The 17333-nt window shown below is 46.5% G+C and overlaps 1 protein-coding gene across 1 annotated transcript; it reads left to right on the forward strand.

Moving 5' to 3' along the window:
- Window positions 1-16602, forward strand: GM2A (GM2 ganglioside activator). Its single transcript, XM_033140316.1, has 4 exons — window positions 1-346; window positions 8581-8733; window positions 15186-15368; window positions 16362-16602. The coding sequence occupies exons 1-4, from the start codon at window positions 224-226 to the stop codon at window positions 16530-16532; spliced, it is 630 nt and encodes a 209-aa protein (XP_032996207.1). The 5' UTR covers window positions 1-223; the 3' UTR covers window positions 16533-16602.
- The last annotated feature ends 731 nt before the right edge of the window (window positions 16603-17333 follow it).

Below are 17333 nucleotides of genomic sequence, written 5' to 3' on the forward strand. Positions count from 1 at the left end.
GCCTGCGGGGAGAAAGGCAAGCCTGCACTTGAAGTGAGCAAGCGTCTCCTGCTGCGTCAGGTGCTTGCTGTTCTCCGGCTCCTGAGCAGCTAAAGTCCAGCGTCTCGTTTTGCATCCGCCCTTTCCGCGCTTGTGATCTGCCTGCTCGCCTCGCTTGCTCGGTCTCCTTGCGCTGCGTTCAGTTTCAGCCTCGCCTTCCTGCCTTTCCGGAGCAGCCCCAGAAATGCTCGCTTTGGCGCTCTCGCTGGCGCTGTGCGCCCTGCAGATGTGGCCAGCTGTGGTCGGCGGCCCTCCCCAACAGCGGTTCGCCGTGCTGGACAAACACTGGCCCCTGAGGCTCACCAAGGTAAGGAAGGGGCCAGCTGTCCGGCATCTCTTGCGGGGTTGGGAGTGCGGGATGGAAGAAACACCACCGACAGAATCATTGCCGCACACAAGGATATAGTTCTGAGTTCCTCCCTTGCGGTTTTATAAATCATTTAAAGTGTCAACACGAATAGAAGTGATTAATATTGCAGTTTCTGTATGAGGCATTATTATTGTGGCCCATCTTTTCGTGCCTGCCAAACAGCATGTCACGCTTATAATATTTTATTCTCTTGTTAATTATGCTGTCTTAAATGTGCATGTTATATTTGACTTCACTTTGCAGTGTTTTCTTTTGAAATGTTTAAGATTTTTGTTTTTTTCTAACTTTGGGTTAAATATGTATTCTGTAGTTGACCTCCTTTGTAGTGTTTTATTTTGAAGTGTTTTCAGATGGTATTTTGGTTTCCTGTTAAATATAAAGTACAGTCAAAGCAACACAGGTGACTTTCTTCAGAAATGTTTGAGTCTGCATTGTTTTATTGATGTTTAATATAATGTAAACCGTTTGAGATTTATATTTCTTAAAAATATAAAGTGGTACAGAAATGAAATAATAATAATAATAATTGAAACTAATTAGATTTTGGAGTGCAGAAATAATGCAAAGAAAATCATCAAATCTAGCACGTGGGGGGCAACTTTATCTTAATTATATAATTCGGGATTTGAACAATTGAAATTAATAATTGTATTATAAATTGGTATTGTTATAATGAGGCTATTATTTGCTTCCGCAGAAGTGTGTGCAGTGTAAAACGCTTCATAAAATTGCTTTCTCTTTCAGGCTATAAGTGCATTTCTGCACAGAGATGCATTTGCATGTGGAAAACACTCCGTATTTTTCCGCTCCATAGGACGCTCCGGACCATAGGGCGCACCTCATTTTTAGAGGAGGAAACAAGAAAAAAAATATTTTTATGGTTTTCCTCCTCTAAAAGCCCTGTTTTGTTTTGTTTTTTTGTTTTGTTTTTGAGGATCAGCTAAAAGTTTTGCAGCTTTTTTTGCAAAGGGAAAAGCCCTGGGGTTTGGGGGTTGTTGTTTTTTGGAGGATCAGCTAAAGGTTTTGCTGCTGTTTTTGCAAAGGCAAAAGGCCTTTTTTGAGAATCAGCTAAAAGTTTTGCAGCTTTTTTGCAAAGGGAAAAGCCCTAGGGGTTTTTTTTTTTTTGAGGATCAGCTAAAGGTTTTGCAGCTTTTTTTGCAAAGGGGGAAAAGCAAAGCTCCTTTTGCAAAGGGGGAAAAGCAAAGAGGAAAAGCCCCATTTTTATGGGGTTTAACTCACATTTCTGAAAAATCCTAAGGAAAGGGAGCCATTTCTACTGTTTCCAGACAGATAATCTAATCAGCCAGTCACATGTCCTGGGGAAACAAACAACCTCCCTCTGCAGCACATTCAACAAAGGAGGGCGGGGCTGAAAGGGAGCCGGGGACTCTTATCTCTCTCCCCATCTCTTGCTGATCAGCTGCTGAGCGGGTCCTTTCAACACTCCCTTTTCTCTTTGTAAAATAAAAAGCACAATTTGCTTTTGGCCCCTGGGCAATTCAGCTCCAGGGACCACCATTCGCTCCATAAGACGCACAGGTATTTCCCCTTACTTTTTAGGAGGAAAAAAGTGAGTCTTATGGAGCAAAAAATAGGGTAGTCTCTTCTCATTCCATGTGGTGGGAGGCTTTTTCTCACAGTTGACGCTGCCTGCTTCCTTTAGCCTCTCTGTTGCTGTCTGCAATGATAACTAGCCCCTTCCAAAAGTTGGTATAATTAATGAAGCTGTAGCAACACAGTTAAGAGTCTTGTGGCACCTTAAAGATAAATAAATTTATTACGCCATGATCTTTCAGTGTGCTGCAATCAGGAGCTGTTCAACGGTGGAATGGACTCTCTGCAGAAGGTGGTGGATTCTCCTTCCTTGGAGGTTTTTAAGCAGACGTTAGCTGGCCATCTGTCAGGGATGTTTTAGTTGCATTGCACAGGGTTGGACTAGATGAAACCCGGGGTACCGTGCTATGATTCAGTACTTAAACTTCTGTTTCCGTAGGCAGCCACAATGACTCTGCATATGCTGGGTTTAGTGTTTCAGCTCATGCTTGCCACTTACGGAAAGTCAATTAGATAAGTGTTATTTGGATAAGTGTTAGATGTTCATGATGGTGTGGCATTAATAGGTTTGCATAACATAGTCCAAGAATTATAAGTGGAGCTCTGATTGGGCTTGCTTGACTCCGCCAGGATAATACTGTGGCCGCTAGTGACAGGTGGAATACGGAGCATCACCATCTGCCTACCTGACGTGGGATGGATCAGAGACAGTTATTGGGTTGGAAGGTTTTCAGACAGTAATGATGTTTGGTAAGCTCATCAACCATTATTGTTGTGTCATTCAGCAGCAGCATCTTGACCCAGGCGAACATGGCTTCTTGCAAAGCTACACCTGGGTCATGTGGATTTGTACAAGTCAAGACGTAAGGTATTAATTACAGTTATAATGTACGACTTATTTGCACCAGGTCTTGCTATGTGTTTGCAGCCAGGTCCGGTGCTAGGGTTTTTTGCGTCCTAGGCGAGACCACCTTCTGGCGCCCCCTGCCCCACCACCAAAGCCTGCTTTAGTGGGAGGTGGGGAGTGGTGGAGAGGCAAGCAGCACCTTCTCCGCTGTAGCGGAGAAGTTGCTGCTCGCCCGTCCTGCCCCCCGCCAAAGCCTGCTTTAGCGGGAGCCGGGGTGGTGGTGTAGGGGGCAAGCAGCACCTCTCCGCTATAGCGGAGAAGCTGCTGCTAGCCCATCCCGCCCAAGCCTGGCCAGCGCCCCCTCCATTTTGGCGCCCTAGGCAACTGCCTAGTTCGCCTTAATGGACGCGCCGGCCCTGTTTGCATCTGTTCGTGTTCCTATTTAATTTGCAGACCACAGGACATTGCCCTCAAAGAACAGCAGTCTCAATACTCATCCCTTGTAAATTCAGGTTTGCCCAAGATAGGGGAAAATGGGGATCTAAAATGCTCCACCAGGGTCACAGGCTATTTGTTTCAGTGTTTTGGGGTGGGTGGATTAATGGTCACTTTCTGCTATTCTCCTTTCCATGCCTGCTTTCATTCCCCCCCCCCCCAGCTGTGGTCAAAACTATTTCCGGTGCGCTCCTGATCTTTTTGATCCCTCAGATTTGCAGAAAGCCTGAAAACTGCAGAAGCAAATCGTATTTTAAAAAAACCATCACCAGATATATTGGGCAACGATCTGAAAAGTGTGTGCTGTGTATTTACAATCACTTTAATTTCTTTTCCAGCATGCCAGTAATGGAGAGTCAGGTGCTTAGCCTCTCTTTCATGTGTGGGGGTGTGGGTGTGTGTGTGTGTGTGTGTGGCTCCCATGGCCTGTAAAGTGAGATGAGTGCTGCAACCCCAGAGTCGTCTGCGACTGGACTTAACTGTGTGTGTGTGTGTGTGTGTGTGTTTCATCCCTCAGATTTGCATGAAAACTACAAGCAAATTTACAAGTTGCCTGATGGTGTCCTTTTGCAAACTTATTGAGTGGGGAATCTTTTTTAAAAAAAAAAACAATGCTCTGTGCACATGCCTTGTCAGTATTTAATTAGCTGAATAGAAGCAACAAATTTGAAGGCAAACACAAGCACAAAAGGGAAAGCCTGCTGGTATGACTGGAAAAGAACAAAGTTGTTCCTCATATGCAAATTCACATGTGTGGGTGTGTATTTCTGTGTTCTAATTCAAACTGGTGGGATAGGATGCGGGGGGGGGGGTTAACAGCAGAGTACAGTAATGCTCAAGTGTGGACAAGCCCATGGATAGTAGTAACCATTGATAATAGGAATAATGCCCAAGGCTTTGCAATTGAGTGTGGATTTTAATCGGAATTCGTCTACACGCCCCAAACCTCCCATTGCTCAATATGCTGATCTTTTTCTTCCCATTTCATTTCAAGCAGGAAAACGATGTTGCAAGTGCAGTTAGATGTCTTTCTTGGCACTATGTGACTAAGCAACATACTGTGGTACTGATCCTCAAATATTATAGCTCAATCGGTAGAGCATAAGATTTGTAATCTCAGGGTCGTGGGTTCGAGCCCTACTTTGGACAAAACGTGCTTTGCAAGGATGACCCTTGTGGTCCTGTCCGACTCTACAGTTCTATGATTCTCTATAGTAATAAGATACTGAAGCAAGCCATTGGTTTTAACTGTTTCAGTACTGTGTATAAGAGTTTCTACATCAAGAATGGGGAACCTGCGGCCCTCTAGATCACTTCAGCTGATGGTTGGGACCTGCTTATATGCAGATGCTGGGAACTGAAACTCTGCTCTTTTGCAATCAGAACATGTGAAATACAGCACTTCTCCATTCTATGCCTTGAGTCCACCTGCTACGTGGGGAACTTGTTTTGTTTTGTTAAGAACATCTGTTCCATGTATGAAAACAGAAATTTTGTAGAGGACATGACAAGCAGAAGTGATTTCTCCATAACCTAACTGTATATCCCCCCCCTCCATTTTTTATTTTTGCTGCCGCTGAATTCCAGCTTTATATTAGTAGCAACCTTCCCAAGACATTTGAACCTTGGGACAAAACTTTCCTGTTTAGAATGGTTTGGTTTTATTAACTTATTTTATTAGTTTATGAATCACCTTATACATGGGTCCGAAGGCAATTTGCAAACATAAAAACAGCTGAGAATAATTTTTAAAAGAGTACCCAAAATAAATGGTGATAGGTTTAAAAATGATACAAAAGGAGCAATACCGAATTATGTGTACTCAATTCCTATACTGCTGGCTACATAGGAAGCTGTCTCATACTGAGTTGCGTCCCACATTGTTTGGCTCTCCAGGGTTTCAGGTAAGGAATTGTTCCCAGCCACTGCATCCTTTCCTAAAATATAGTGCCTAAGGTTTCCCCCTCCTTCTTGGTTCACATTTGGAGCTGATCTGCACTGTCAGAAATGCCATGTAGCATTTCTGGAACTGTGCTACTTCAGAATTCAGGCGTGCTATTTTACGATGGAACTTTCTTCCGTTTCAAAACTTTTATGCCTGTGGGAAGCTAGCATAGAATCATAGAGTTGGAAGAGATGCCCAAGGGTCATCTAGTCCAACCCCCTGCAATGCAGGCATCTCTGCTAAAGCATCCATGACAGGTGGCCATCCAACCTCTTCTTCAGTGAGGGAGAGCCCACCACCTTCTGAGCAAGTCTGTTCCATGGTCAAACAGCCTTTTCCACCTGTGACCTCCGTTAAGTCCAAAATGAAAGGTTAGCTAGTTGGTGATAAAAGTCATGGCTATTCAGTTCTTAATGGACCCTTTCAAAAATTTTATATTTGAAGGAGGAATGTAGTTCTTTAATTATAAGGGCAAACCAACGATAATCGTCTTGGTGGGTGGGGTGTTGTTTACTGCCAAAATGTTTTAGATAATTTCTGTAACCAGCACTATAGCCCACGTTCAACCACTCACAAAAGTCAGTTACAGAGCTAATCGTAGCAATCACTTCAAAGTACGTTGCGTAACTGTGGCTAACAAATTGTGTCGACATGCTGATGTGGGAGGAGGGTTGTACAATCTGAGCATGTATCTGAGCAGGATGGGAGAAAGCCAAGGTTATCTTGCTTCTGGAACGCCAATGCCATCCCTCCTGACAGTTCTACTTGCTTTAGGGCACAAGCTAGGCCTGTTTAACAGGACCCACAGTGAACTTGAGAACATCAGCCGACGTCCCAGTCTCCTGCCAAATTCTTTACTACTTTCTGAAGTAGTGTACTCTTGCTGATTGCTCAACACCCAACTGCTGCCTTGCTCTGGATGTTCTAATTATCATAGAATTGTAGAGTTGGGAGGGACCTCGAGGGTCATCTAGTCCCACCCCCTGCAATGCAGGAATCTTTTTGCCTAATGTGGGGTTCGAACCCACAACCCTGCGATTTAGAGTCTCATGCTCTACCTACTGAGCTATGGCAACCCAGAGTCTCTGCATTGACCACTCTTGAGGTGCATGGAAATTGTTTGTGGAAGTCCCCATTTGTACCAGAAGAAAACTGAAACCTCTTTTCAGTGTTGCACTGAAGACATGCCCAAACCTTTTCTTTACTCGATATATTTTCATGATTTGTTTTATACTGTTGTAAACCGCTCAGAGGCTTGTTAGCTTGTTTTGCAATGAAACAGTTTGTAAATGTTGTCAGATAAAACAAGAAATAATGCCCGGCCTTAGACATATTTTGGCAACATGGCTTTTCATTTGCAAAGCTACAGTGGAATATGGTTGCCTAGTATTTTGGTCCTTCCTTGTTGGACTAAGTGGGTGGTCAAGGGACACATTAGACCAGGGGTCAGCAACCTTTTCCAGTCGTGCCTGGTCCACCATCCCTCAGACCATATTTTGAAAAAAAAATATGAATGAATTCCTATGCCTGACAAATAACCCAGAGATGCATTTTAAATAAAGGGACACATTCTGCTCATGTAAAAACACGCTGATTCCCAGACCATCCGTGGGCCGGATTGAAAAGGCGATTGGGCTGCACCCGGCCCCTGGGCCTTAGGTTGCCTACCCCTGCTTTAGACCAGCAGTGCCTAACCTGTGGTCCACTAATTTTTCCTTGACTCCAACTCCCATCATCCCTGAGCATGGGCCATCCTGGCAGATGGGATTTGGGAACCCAACAACCTCTGGAGGGCCACAGGATTCCCACCCCTGCTCTTTGACCGCCGCTTTTTAGCAAAGTGAATCTCAGCCGAGAGCCTCATGAGAGGATTTGTTAAAACACCCTTCCATACAACGTATTTAATGTCTGTTCTCTGATAAAGGACCCAAGCTGAGAAATGGGATGGGGGAGCCTTAGAAGGAAGAAGAGGAGGAGGAGGAGGAGGAGGAGGAGGAGTTTGGATTTGATATCCCGCTTTATCACTACCCGAAGGAGTCTCAAAGCGGCTAACATTCTCCTTTCCCTTCCTCCCCCACAACAAACACTCTGTGAGGTGAGTGGGGCTGAGAGACTTCAAAGAAGTGTGACTAGCCCAAGGACACCCAGCAGCTGCATGTGGAGGAGTGGAGACGTGAACCCGGTTCCCCAGATTACGAGTCTACCACTCTTAACCACTATACCACACTGGCTCTCCCAGTGTGCCTTTCTCAGGGTTGGTGAATCATTGAAGTTGAGCTGTACCCCAAACAGAGGACAGTGGGCAGGACACCGTGAGCTTCACAGAGTGTCTGAGGAGTGCCGTGGCTCCAACATGTAGAGGCCTGCAGTGCTGTGTGATGAAATAAGATTTTGGTGCTGTACTCCGTCAAAAGAGATCCTTGGGAACATCTAGGCAGGTGCCCTTGAGACGACAGAAGTTTTATGGGTTGGGGCCAAGGGGAGTTGCCCCTGTCTAACCTGTCTGTTCAACGGCTGAATCAAATGTTGGGAAACTCCAAACCCCCCAAAAAGCACTTCTGGGCATGAGTCGGGAGTCTTGGCGGCAGGTGTGCTTGCCGGGTATGCTGCATGCTGATTACAGCGCAGAAGTGCCTAGGAAACTGATGTCGTCTCAGGTGACCTTAAAAGTGCCGTCATCACCTGCAGATGAACATGGATCATTGGCATGCTTGCCGACAAAAATGAGGGGGACGGGGGACGGACAGCCCTCCAATAGTGGTGGGAAATGAATTGAAGACCACCAAGGGCAAGCCTGCCCAGCCATGTGGTTTTATTGTGTGCATTTGTCTTAAAATCTGTTGGTTTCATCTATATTTTGATAATGTTGTTATGCCTGCTGGTTTTGTTGCAATTTTAAAATTAACGTTTCGTGCCTTTTTATTTGTAAGGTTTCCCCCCTCCCCCTTGATCAAGTGGTGTAGAACTTTTGCCAAATAAAGTCGCTCCCTGCGGTATATGGGGGCTTGCGTAAGGCAATGGCGTAGTCTGCTTGGTGCAGCGTTGCCGAGTTTTCCAGTACTGTGACGCCTGGGTAGATAGAAGCTTCTTTGTATTATCAGAAGACAGGAATGCAAGGTCCACGGAGCATTGTTTGAAATAGGACTCCCGCTTCCCTTAACCAAGTTCCGCTGGTTGGAAGATTCCCACAAAAGTCTGCTTTGGAATCTTCCGCTGCTTTCACCTTCGCTTTATTTGCTGGGTGTGATGACAAGGGCCAGACTGGGTACCTTCCTCTGCTTTGAGCTCCACACGTTTATTTTCACGTGTTTTCTCCTCTAAACCCTTCAGATCGAAAACTTCGCATGGCAGAACTGTGGCCCCCCATCTGACCCTGCTGTGATCAGGAGTTTGTCCATACATCCAGACCCAATTTCGATCCCGGGAGATGTGACAGTCAGCGTAGCCGCTGCTACCACTGTGGCCCTCACTTCACCTCTGAAGGTATGTATGTGGAAGGCCTGTGGGCCAAGCCAGGCAGAAGTGGTTCCTTCACACTGGGAACAGTTTCAGTGCTCTTAACGAGGACAAACATGACTTCATGAAGCATGTTTGCAACTATGGGCTCCTCTGCACTTCTGTTTGCCCCCACGGCTTTCTCCTAGGAAAAAATGTGGTTTCGCATTGAGTCGGAACAATCTGCAACAGGGTTCTCCACGGGTTGCCGTTTGTTTCAACTTTGCACTGAACCGCAGGTTTTCCCGGAGAAAGTGGTGGGGCAAAGGACCTTTGCTTTTTAGGCATGAGACGAGTGGAAGTGGGACTGGCACTAGATTGCATTGGGGCATCAGGAAGGCCAAATCCAGGTGTCGACCACAGCTTTCCCCGCTTCCCTCCTTGTTCTCCCCCTCCAGAGTTGAGGTCAGAAAGAAGACATCTTTTCCAAAAGGACAGGCATGGGGAACTTGTGGCCTTCTAGATCAGGGGTCAGCAAACTTTTTCAGCAGGGGGCCAGCCCACTGTCCCTCAGACCTTGTGGGGGGCCGGACTATATTTTGAAAAAAAAAAAAAAAGAACAAATTCCTATGCCCCACAAATAACCCGGAGATGCATTTTAAATAAAAGCACACATTCTACTCATGTAAAAACACCAGGCAGGCCCCACAAATAACCCAGAGGTGCATTTGAAATAAAAGGACACATTCTACTCATGTAAAAACATGCTGATTCCTAGACCATCCACGGACCGGATTGAGAAGGCAATTGGGCTGCATCCGGCCCCCGGGCCTTAGTCTGGGGACCCCTGTTCTAGACCTCAGCTAGCATAAAGGATATATTCGAGATTTACAGGCCCCTCTTTTCTTTTCTGTTTTTCTTTCCCAAGTAAAGGAATTTGATATGTAAGTGCATGTCAAGAAAATATGAGCCAAGAAAATGTGATCTGGAGAAAAAAGGACTTCACTAGATGGGATGAGTCTCTGTCACTGACATAGGATCTCCATCCGAGTCTCTGAATGGAGAACTGAAGTCATAGAATCAGAGTTGGAAGGGACCCTGCGGGTCACCTAGTCCAACCCACTGCAATGCAGGACTATGCAGCTGTCCCATACAGGGATCGAACCTGCAACCTTGGCATTATCGGTACCGCGCTCTAACCAACTGAGCTATGCAGGGAAACTGAAGCAGAAGAGGAAAATGCACTCCACTGACCATGGGGTAACCTATAGGACTTAACTAGCAGGGAAGCCCTTCAGCCTCCTTAAAGACCTTTCTTATACGTAGCTCCACACTTGAGAGCTTATGTTGGGTCTTTAGGCTACCGAGTGTTTTTTTGACCCTTCCTCTCCTGTGACAGATTCCCTGGACAGCTGCAGACATGAAATTCTTCCTGTGTTGGTCCAGGCGCAACAACTAAACTATGATTTGTGAAGCGCACAGACTTGGTGTGAGGGTTCGATCGTGGTGCCTTATCCTTTCTTGCAGGGCAAGCACAAACCATAGCTGGCCCGTTAGGCCAAAATGGCAAACCGAGGTTGCCGCAAACCAGGGAAGGAGGCAGGAAATTGCTGCGAGGGTAGGGAGGAGTGTGTGGTTGGATGCTCAGTCCGGGCTAACATTTGTAATGCCAAACCATGGTCTGCCATTCCATCTCGCCACAGCAAAAGCATGCACGGTTCTCAAAGGGGCTTGAGATACAAGAAAGAAGGCTGTGGCGAGTCTTTATAGCCAAGTAGATTTAGAGAGTTTAAAGGTGAGGCATCGGAGGAAGTGCAAGTGAGCTTCACTTCCTTTTACGAGGCTTCAGATGCAATATGGACAGAGGAGGTGACCTCCAAAGAGGAACCTGTGGCTTTTTGCTTCATTCTCGATGTGGGTGCCACCATTTCTGGGACCCTAGAGGATGCCTTGCCACCCCTCCATTTGCACTGCCTTCCTGCATCTCCCCTCCAGCAAGCTCCCCATTATTATTATTTTTGCAAGATTCCTTTTTTGAAACATGGGGAAGAAGCATCACAAGAGGTAGCGTGACTTGCTTGTGTGTCCAGTGCTGCTTTTTAAAAAAAATACTATTTATTAAATTTTTCACTTTAACAATCCAATCAAACCATATTAAATATTCCAAATTATACATATTATTCAATAATCAAAAAATCCAAATATTATGCTCAATTATATATATAAAAAACTTTTTGGAGGTATCTTCCCATGTTCTGAGTTCGGTGGGGGGGGGGTCCTGATCATCTCATATTTTTACTGCTTTCATAATTGTCACGATGGTTCCCATAAATCATTCCGATGTTAATCCTCATTACTTTTCACAGCCTCTGAATTTTTCAAACAAGCGAGATAAAACAAAACAATATATTCTGTGTGGAATTCGCCTCCAGAGTTCCCCCTGTATCTTCACGATATCTCTTCACAAAGTGTTGTTTCCGCCGAGCCACTCCAAAAATCTTCTCACCTCGGGCAGCAGCCAAATCAGTCCGGATAGAATCGAATCAAGGCATCTGCCCAATGCTTTTAAGACCAGCTGTGTTTCAAATGGTTAACCTGTCCAGGGAAGGTTTTGCCATATAAAACTGGGAATGCAAATATTAAGTAAGATATTAAAAGGCACCTTTCCCGCTAAGGCTCCGCGTTTAGTTCGACAAGCTGATCTACTTCCGGTCATGCCCACTCAGTTAATCGGAGCTGCAGCATTCCGATTCTAATTCCAGACAAACTTCCAAAGTTTTTTTTTAGCGTCTCTCCAGTCATTCTCCAGATCAAAGTTGGGAAACTCTTTACCCTCTTCCAAATATATCTGCAGCTGAATACTATGAACTTGGTTTTCCACCTTTGAATAATTGTTAATTACACACAGTTAATGATTATTAAAGTCATATTCTATCGCCAAATACACCACCTCTCCAGTCTCGCTTGCTATAAATAACCGGGCAGTTGGTTCTTTCGGGGCGGGGGGGGGGGGGATTTTGCCATATAACATAGCAAAACGAAATATAATAACAAAGGAGGCTCACCCCCCCTTTCAGTTCCAACATAACAAGTCTACGTAGATGTTAACCCTTCTTCCGTTCAAATCCTTTTTAGCACCTCAGTGGCTGAATTAATTAGCAGAGTAGTATCTCCCCCTTTGATCAGATCATGTCCAAAACTTAAATCCAATTTTTCATCTTAAGAATTGGAAGCTTGCTGCTAAATGGAGGCGGCTTTGGAGAGTTGCCAAGAAATGTTCCGGGCTTTCCATCCAGCGCCCCCCCAGCCCCTCCTTCCTTCTGAATTTGGGGCCAGGTGTTGGGCGGATGAGCTGCCACTCCCCAGCCCTGGGAGTGTAGGGAGGCTGATTACTCCCACCTCAGCCTCTGATTCTGGAACGTGCAGCAGTGATGGAATTCAGCCATCCTCCATCGCAGCTCGCCAGAAGTCCCCCCCTCCCACTGCTGCTTTTTAGGATGCTCGCACAACCGTACAGGAATCCTCCTTGAGCTGGGGCTGAGGGGCACTCCCAGATGTCCATCCTATTTAGCAAGAGCACATTGGTCCATAATGGCAATTCCTAAAGAAGGACACTGTCAGAGAGCAGCTTGCTGGAGAAGAGACTTGGGGAGGCAATGCCAGGTGCTTGAGCAGTCGGGTCAGGTGGGGCGTACACCCTGGGAATATCCTTGCACTGCCTCTGGCTTTCTCGAACTCTCCATGCAAAGCGACAGGTCAGGCAAAGGAAAGCGTGAGGGCCAGTGTGGTATGAGAGCCAGTGTGGTGTAGTGGTTAAGAGTGGTGGACTCGTAATCTGGTGAACTGGGTTCGCTTCCCCGCTCCTCCACATGCAGCTGGGCTAGTCACACTTCTCTGAAGTCTCTCAGCCCCACTCACCTCACAGAGTGTTTGTTGTGGGGGAGGAAGGGAAAGGAGATTGTTAGCTGCTTTGAGACTCCTTAAGGGAAGTGAAAGGTAGGATATCAAGTCCAAACTCCTCCTCCTCCTCCTCCTCCTCTTCTTCTTCTTCTTCTTCTTCACCACAGTTAAACTGTGGAGGCAGTGCTCACCACCAACCTGGATGGCTTTAAAAGAGGATTAGATAAATCCATGGGGGTGGGGAGAGAGATGAGGCTAGCAATGGCTAATAATCACAATATGTTCTCCTTATACTGTCAGAGCCAGTATGCCTCTGAAACCTAGTTGCTGGGGAGTGCAAGCATGGAGAGTGCTCTTGCACTCAGGTTCTGCTATGGGGCTTCCCTTAGGCACCTGGATGTGAGAAGAGGAAGCTGGGCTAGATGGGTCTTTGGCCTGATCCATCAGGGCTCTTACGTTCTAATGACAGCGAAGATGCAGCTGGGGCAGAGGGCCATGGACCCACTTGGGCGCCACGGCAAATGCCTGAATTCTCCAATGTTGCAGAAAGGGAACTTTGCCTGGCATTATTATACAGAGCAGCCTTATGTTCAGTGAGTGGAAGGAAAATAGCTAAGCTCAGCTGCTCCCGAAACAGCTCTGAAAGCAAAATAGGCCTTGTGAGCTAACATGCAGGTGGGGCCTGTTTTCAAACCAATTGGAGCTGGGAAACTTAATTAGGGTTGTTCCTTGCCTATTCAGCCAGGTTGCATGTTTAAACCCAAGTGTAGCAGTAGTACATGTGGAAAAGATCTAGGGGTCTTGGTGGACCACAAGCTTAACTTGAGTCAATAGCGTGGTGCAGCAGCCAAAAGCAAAAAAAAAAAAAAGCTAATGATCTTCTAGGCTGCATCAACAGACGTCTAGTGTTCAGATCAAGGGAAGTCATAGTCCCGCTCTATTCTGCCTTGGTCAGACCACACCTGGAGTACTGTGTCCAGTTCTGGGTGCCACAAATTAAGAAGGATATTGACAAGCTGGAACATGTGCAGAGGAGGGGAGACCAAGATGATCAAGGGTCTGGAAACCAAGTCTTAGGAGGAACAGTTGATAAGAGGAGACTAAGGAGATATGAAAGCCACCTTCAAATATATTATTGGTTTTTTGGGTTTTTTTTTTAAACCCTGTGAAGAAGCAGCAGGTAGTTTCAGATTTGAGAGGGTTTAACAGAAGCTGTTTAACCCTTCACTTTCCAGCCCTTTGTTTGTTCAGAAATGCACACGCATGCACACACACACCCATCCACATTTGTTTTTCTCTCGTTGAGAGGGAAGATGCAGAGGGGAGAAGGAATTCTGAGCAGATCAGTACAGTATCTGGGAAGGAAATGGTTAAAGTAGAAGAAGAAGAGGAAGAAGAGTTTGGATTTGATATCCCGCTTTTCACTACCCGAAGGAGTCTCAAAGCGGCTAACATTCTCCTTTCCCTTCCTCCCCCACAACAAACACTCTGTGAGGTGAGTGGGGCTGAGAGACTTCAGAGAAGTGTGACTAGCCCAAGGTCACCCAGCAGCTGCATGTGGAGGAGTGCAGACACGAACCCGGTTCCCCAGATTACGAGTCTGCCGCTCTTAACCACTACACCAAACTGGCTCCTCTGTAGTTCCTCTGTACCAGGCATCCCCAAACTCAGCCCTCCTGCTGTTTTGGGACTACAACTCCCATCATCCCTAGCTAACAGGACCAGTGGTCAGGGATGATGGGAATTGTAGTCCCAAAACAGCTGGAGGGCCAAGTTTGGGGATGCCTGCTCTGTACACGCACACTTTGAAGCAGGAGCTTTTCAAGATAAAAGAAGGATGGGAGGGGGTGGTGTATATCTGGGTCAAGAACCTGCTCTAATGTGGCCATTCATTTGTTGCTTCTCCGTTTTACGTATTGCCTCTGCCTGTCGAATGTTGCGGTGTTGTTCTGTGTTTCTTTATTGTTGCATACTGCACAGTAATCTGTTACAGTGAAGGTCAAGTCAGGGGAACAAAGCATAAAGAAATCATGAATTGTTGCTCCTTACTGCTCTCTTGTGGTGGTACCTAAGAGCTGACTCCAATCAAAGCTGCGAATTAAGACCCCACTCAGGTGCTTCTGGGGACTGACAAGTTCCCAGCCTCTGGTAATAAGAGATATATCAATCAATGTTATCAATGATGATGATGATGAGGCCAACGATGAGGGATAATGGGAGTTGCGGTCTTTCAAATGATGATGGACTACAGGCTCCCCAACCTTGGCCCATAGGTAGGATGGCCAATTGTCCATAGTTTTGTAGTTTTTTTGTTTGTTGTTTGTTTGTTTTATTGGAAAATTTAATAAATTTCTTATAAAAAAAGGATGGCCAATTGTCCAAGCTCTAGTAAGCATTGATACCAACATGAGTCTGACCAAACTGCGGGAGGCAGTGGAAGACAGGGGTGCCTGGCGTGCTCTGGTCCATGGGGGTCACGAAGAGTCGGGCATGACTAAACGACCAAACGCCAACAACATAGTAAGCATTGAGCTGTGGATGATTTTTGAGGAGGAAAGTCGGAGGTTAAGTTAATGTTTGTGTGTATTGTTTACTTCTAGGGAGATGTTGTTCTGGAGAAGAAGATCGGCGATATGTGGATAAAGGTCCCCTGCGTGCAAGAGCTTGGCAGCTGCACCTATGATGATCTTTGTGCCATACTGGATCGGGCTATTCCTCCCGGCCAGCCATGTCCGGAACCAATGCACACTTACGGCATTCCTTGCCATTGTCCCTTCAGAGCGGTAAGCTCAAGCTTCCCCCTCTTGCTTACTAGGGAGGAGAACCAAAGAAATAAATCCCACATGAGATGGGCAGCTGCAAGGCATGCCCCCAAATTCCACATCCCTGTGGAATGTGCAGGTCCGTCAGAGAAGGACAGGGGTTCCATACAGCTGATAGGTTTTACCAAGGTTTGCAGTCAAATTTGCTGTAATCAAGGGATTACAGGGGCAGGGGGCAGGGCTCATGGTAAAGGGCAGATAAGAAAGCTTTTAAATACATCTCCATGTAAAGATTAGGAAAACCCCCCCCCCCCCATAGTGCAGTGCACCTATATTTAAGCCCCATGTGCATTAAAAGAAATTAAGGGAGAATGATGAAGTTCAGTAAAGGAATGAACATGCAAATGGAGCTGGCTGTCTTTCCAACAGATAGCTAGGTTTCCTCTGGGAGACCAATACTTGGAGCCTGAAAGATGACATTCCTCATGCAAGTTTTGCAGACCTTTAATTCAGTCCCGTTTCTGCCCACCTCTGCTCCACATCTGCATCCTGTAAACCGAAAAGGGGCAGCCTACGAGGTATTTTTCAGGGGTGCTTTTAGCAGCTCGTTGTGCCCTAAGGCAAGGCTCAGAGTTAGTGCATTGCTCATATAGGGACATCTCTAGGCAGCCGCTTGGGCCTTAGATGCGATGGAGTAGGCAGAAGCTGCTTACTCCAGCCAGCCACTCTTGCTTCTAGAAAAGAGCATCTTCTGGATTTTGACAGGGTTGAGTGCATTGGTTTGTATGTTTTCAGTTGTGCAAACGGGGTGGGCCTGCTGGCTCCCAGTGAGGGGCTGGAATATTTCAGTGGCCATACCTATCAACCTGTAATTTCTCCTTGATTTCATACTGTAAAAGATCTGCTTTTTGAGTGTTACCTATTGGCACTGTTAGTATACCAGATGGAGGGAGCAGAAAGTGTTGGCTGATATGGGCTGACTGATTTTTGTGTGTGTCTGTTTTCTCCTTTCAGGGTTCTTACAACTTGCCTTCCTCCACCTTCTATATCCCCACCTTGGATTTGCCTCCCATGCTCACCAACGGGGACTACAAGTTCCAGGTTGTGCTGAGCAATGGTGACCAACAGCTGGGCTGTCTCAGGTTGTCGCTTTCCCTGCACTCTGAGAGCCGGTGGTTTTGGTGACTGCAACGCGGGCATCTATGGGCTTGAGTGCCACATTCCTTACTCCCCACCCCACCTCCTATCGAATTGCTAATACTGAGACTTCTTAGCTGCAACTGCTTTTATGATCAGTGGCGGAGGAACCCTCTCTGGCACCCGGGGCGGTGCATGTGCAGCATCCCCGTACGTACTGCGCATGTGCGGCATCCCACGTGTGCGCACTCCATACGGAATGCCACACATGCGCAGTCTGTACGGGCTGCTGCTTGCATGCCGACCATACTGACGGTGCGCGAGAGTGGCAGCCCGTACGGACGCCGCACCCTCGGCCACTCTACACCTGGGGGGGAGGCAGGGGCCATCTTGTCGCCCCCTCCCAGAGTGGCACACGGGGCGCTCTGCCCCCTACGCCCCCCTTCCTGCGCCACTGTTTATGATGGCTTCTGAGGAGGAGCCAAGATGATGATGTGAACAGCAGCCTCTATCTTTAGCTCTGCTTTTTTTAATAAAAAAATTAACTTCTGCTGATTGCTTTTAATCACTTGGAAAAACCACCAAACTCAATGAAGAAATGTTCAGAAATTTATTTTTTTTAAATCAGAAATTGAGATGTCTGTGCCTAACAAGTGTTTATGCATTGGTTATAATTAGGGCAGCTTTTCCTAACCTTGGTCCCTTCTCCCCCAAGGCATTGTTGGACCAGAGCTCTCATCATCTCTAAACATTGGCTAGGCTGGCTGGGGATGGTGGAAGGTGTGGTCCAATAATGCCCCGGGGAGCTAGTTGGGGAAGGCTGGATCAGGACCACATCACCCTGGATAT

This window comes from Lacerta agilis, chromosome 2 (genome assembly GCF_009819535.1).
Source record: "Lacerta agilis isolate rLacAgi1 chromosome 2, rLacAgi1.pri, whole genome shotgun sequence".
NCBI classification, from domain to species: Eukaryota; Metazoa; Chordata; class Lepidosauria; order Squamata; family Lacertidae; genus Lacerta; species Lacerta agilis.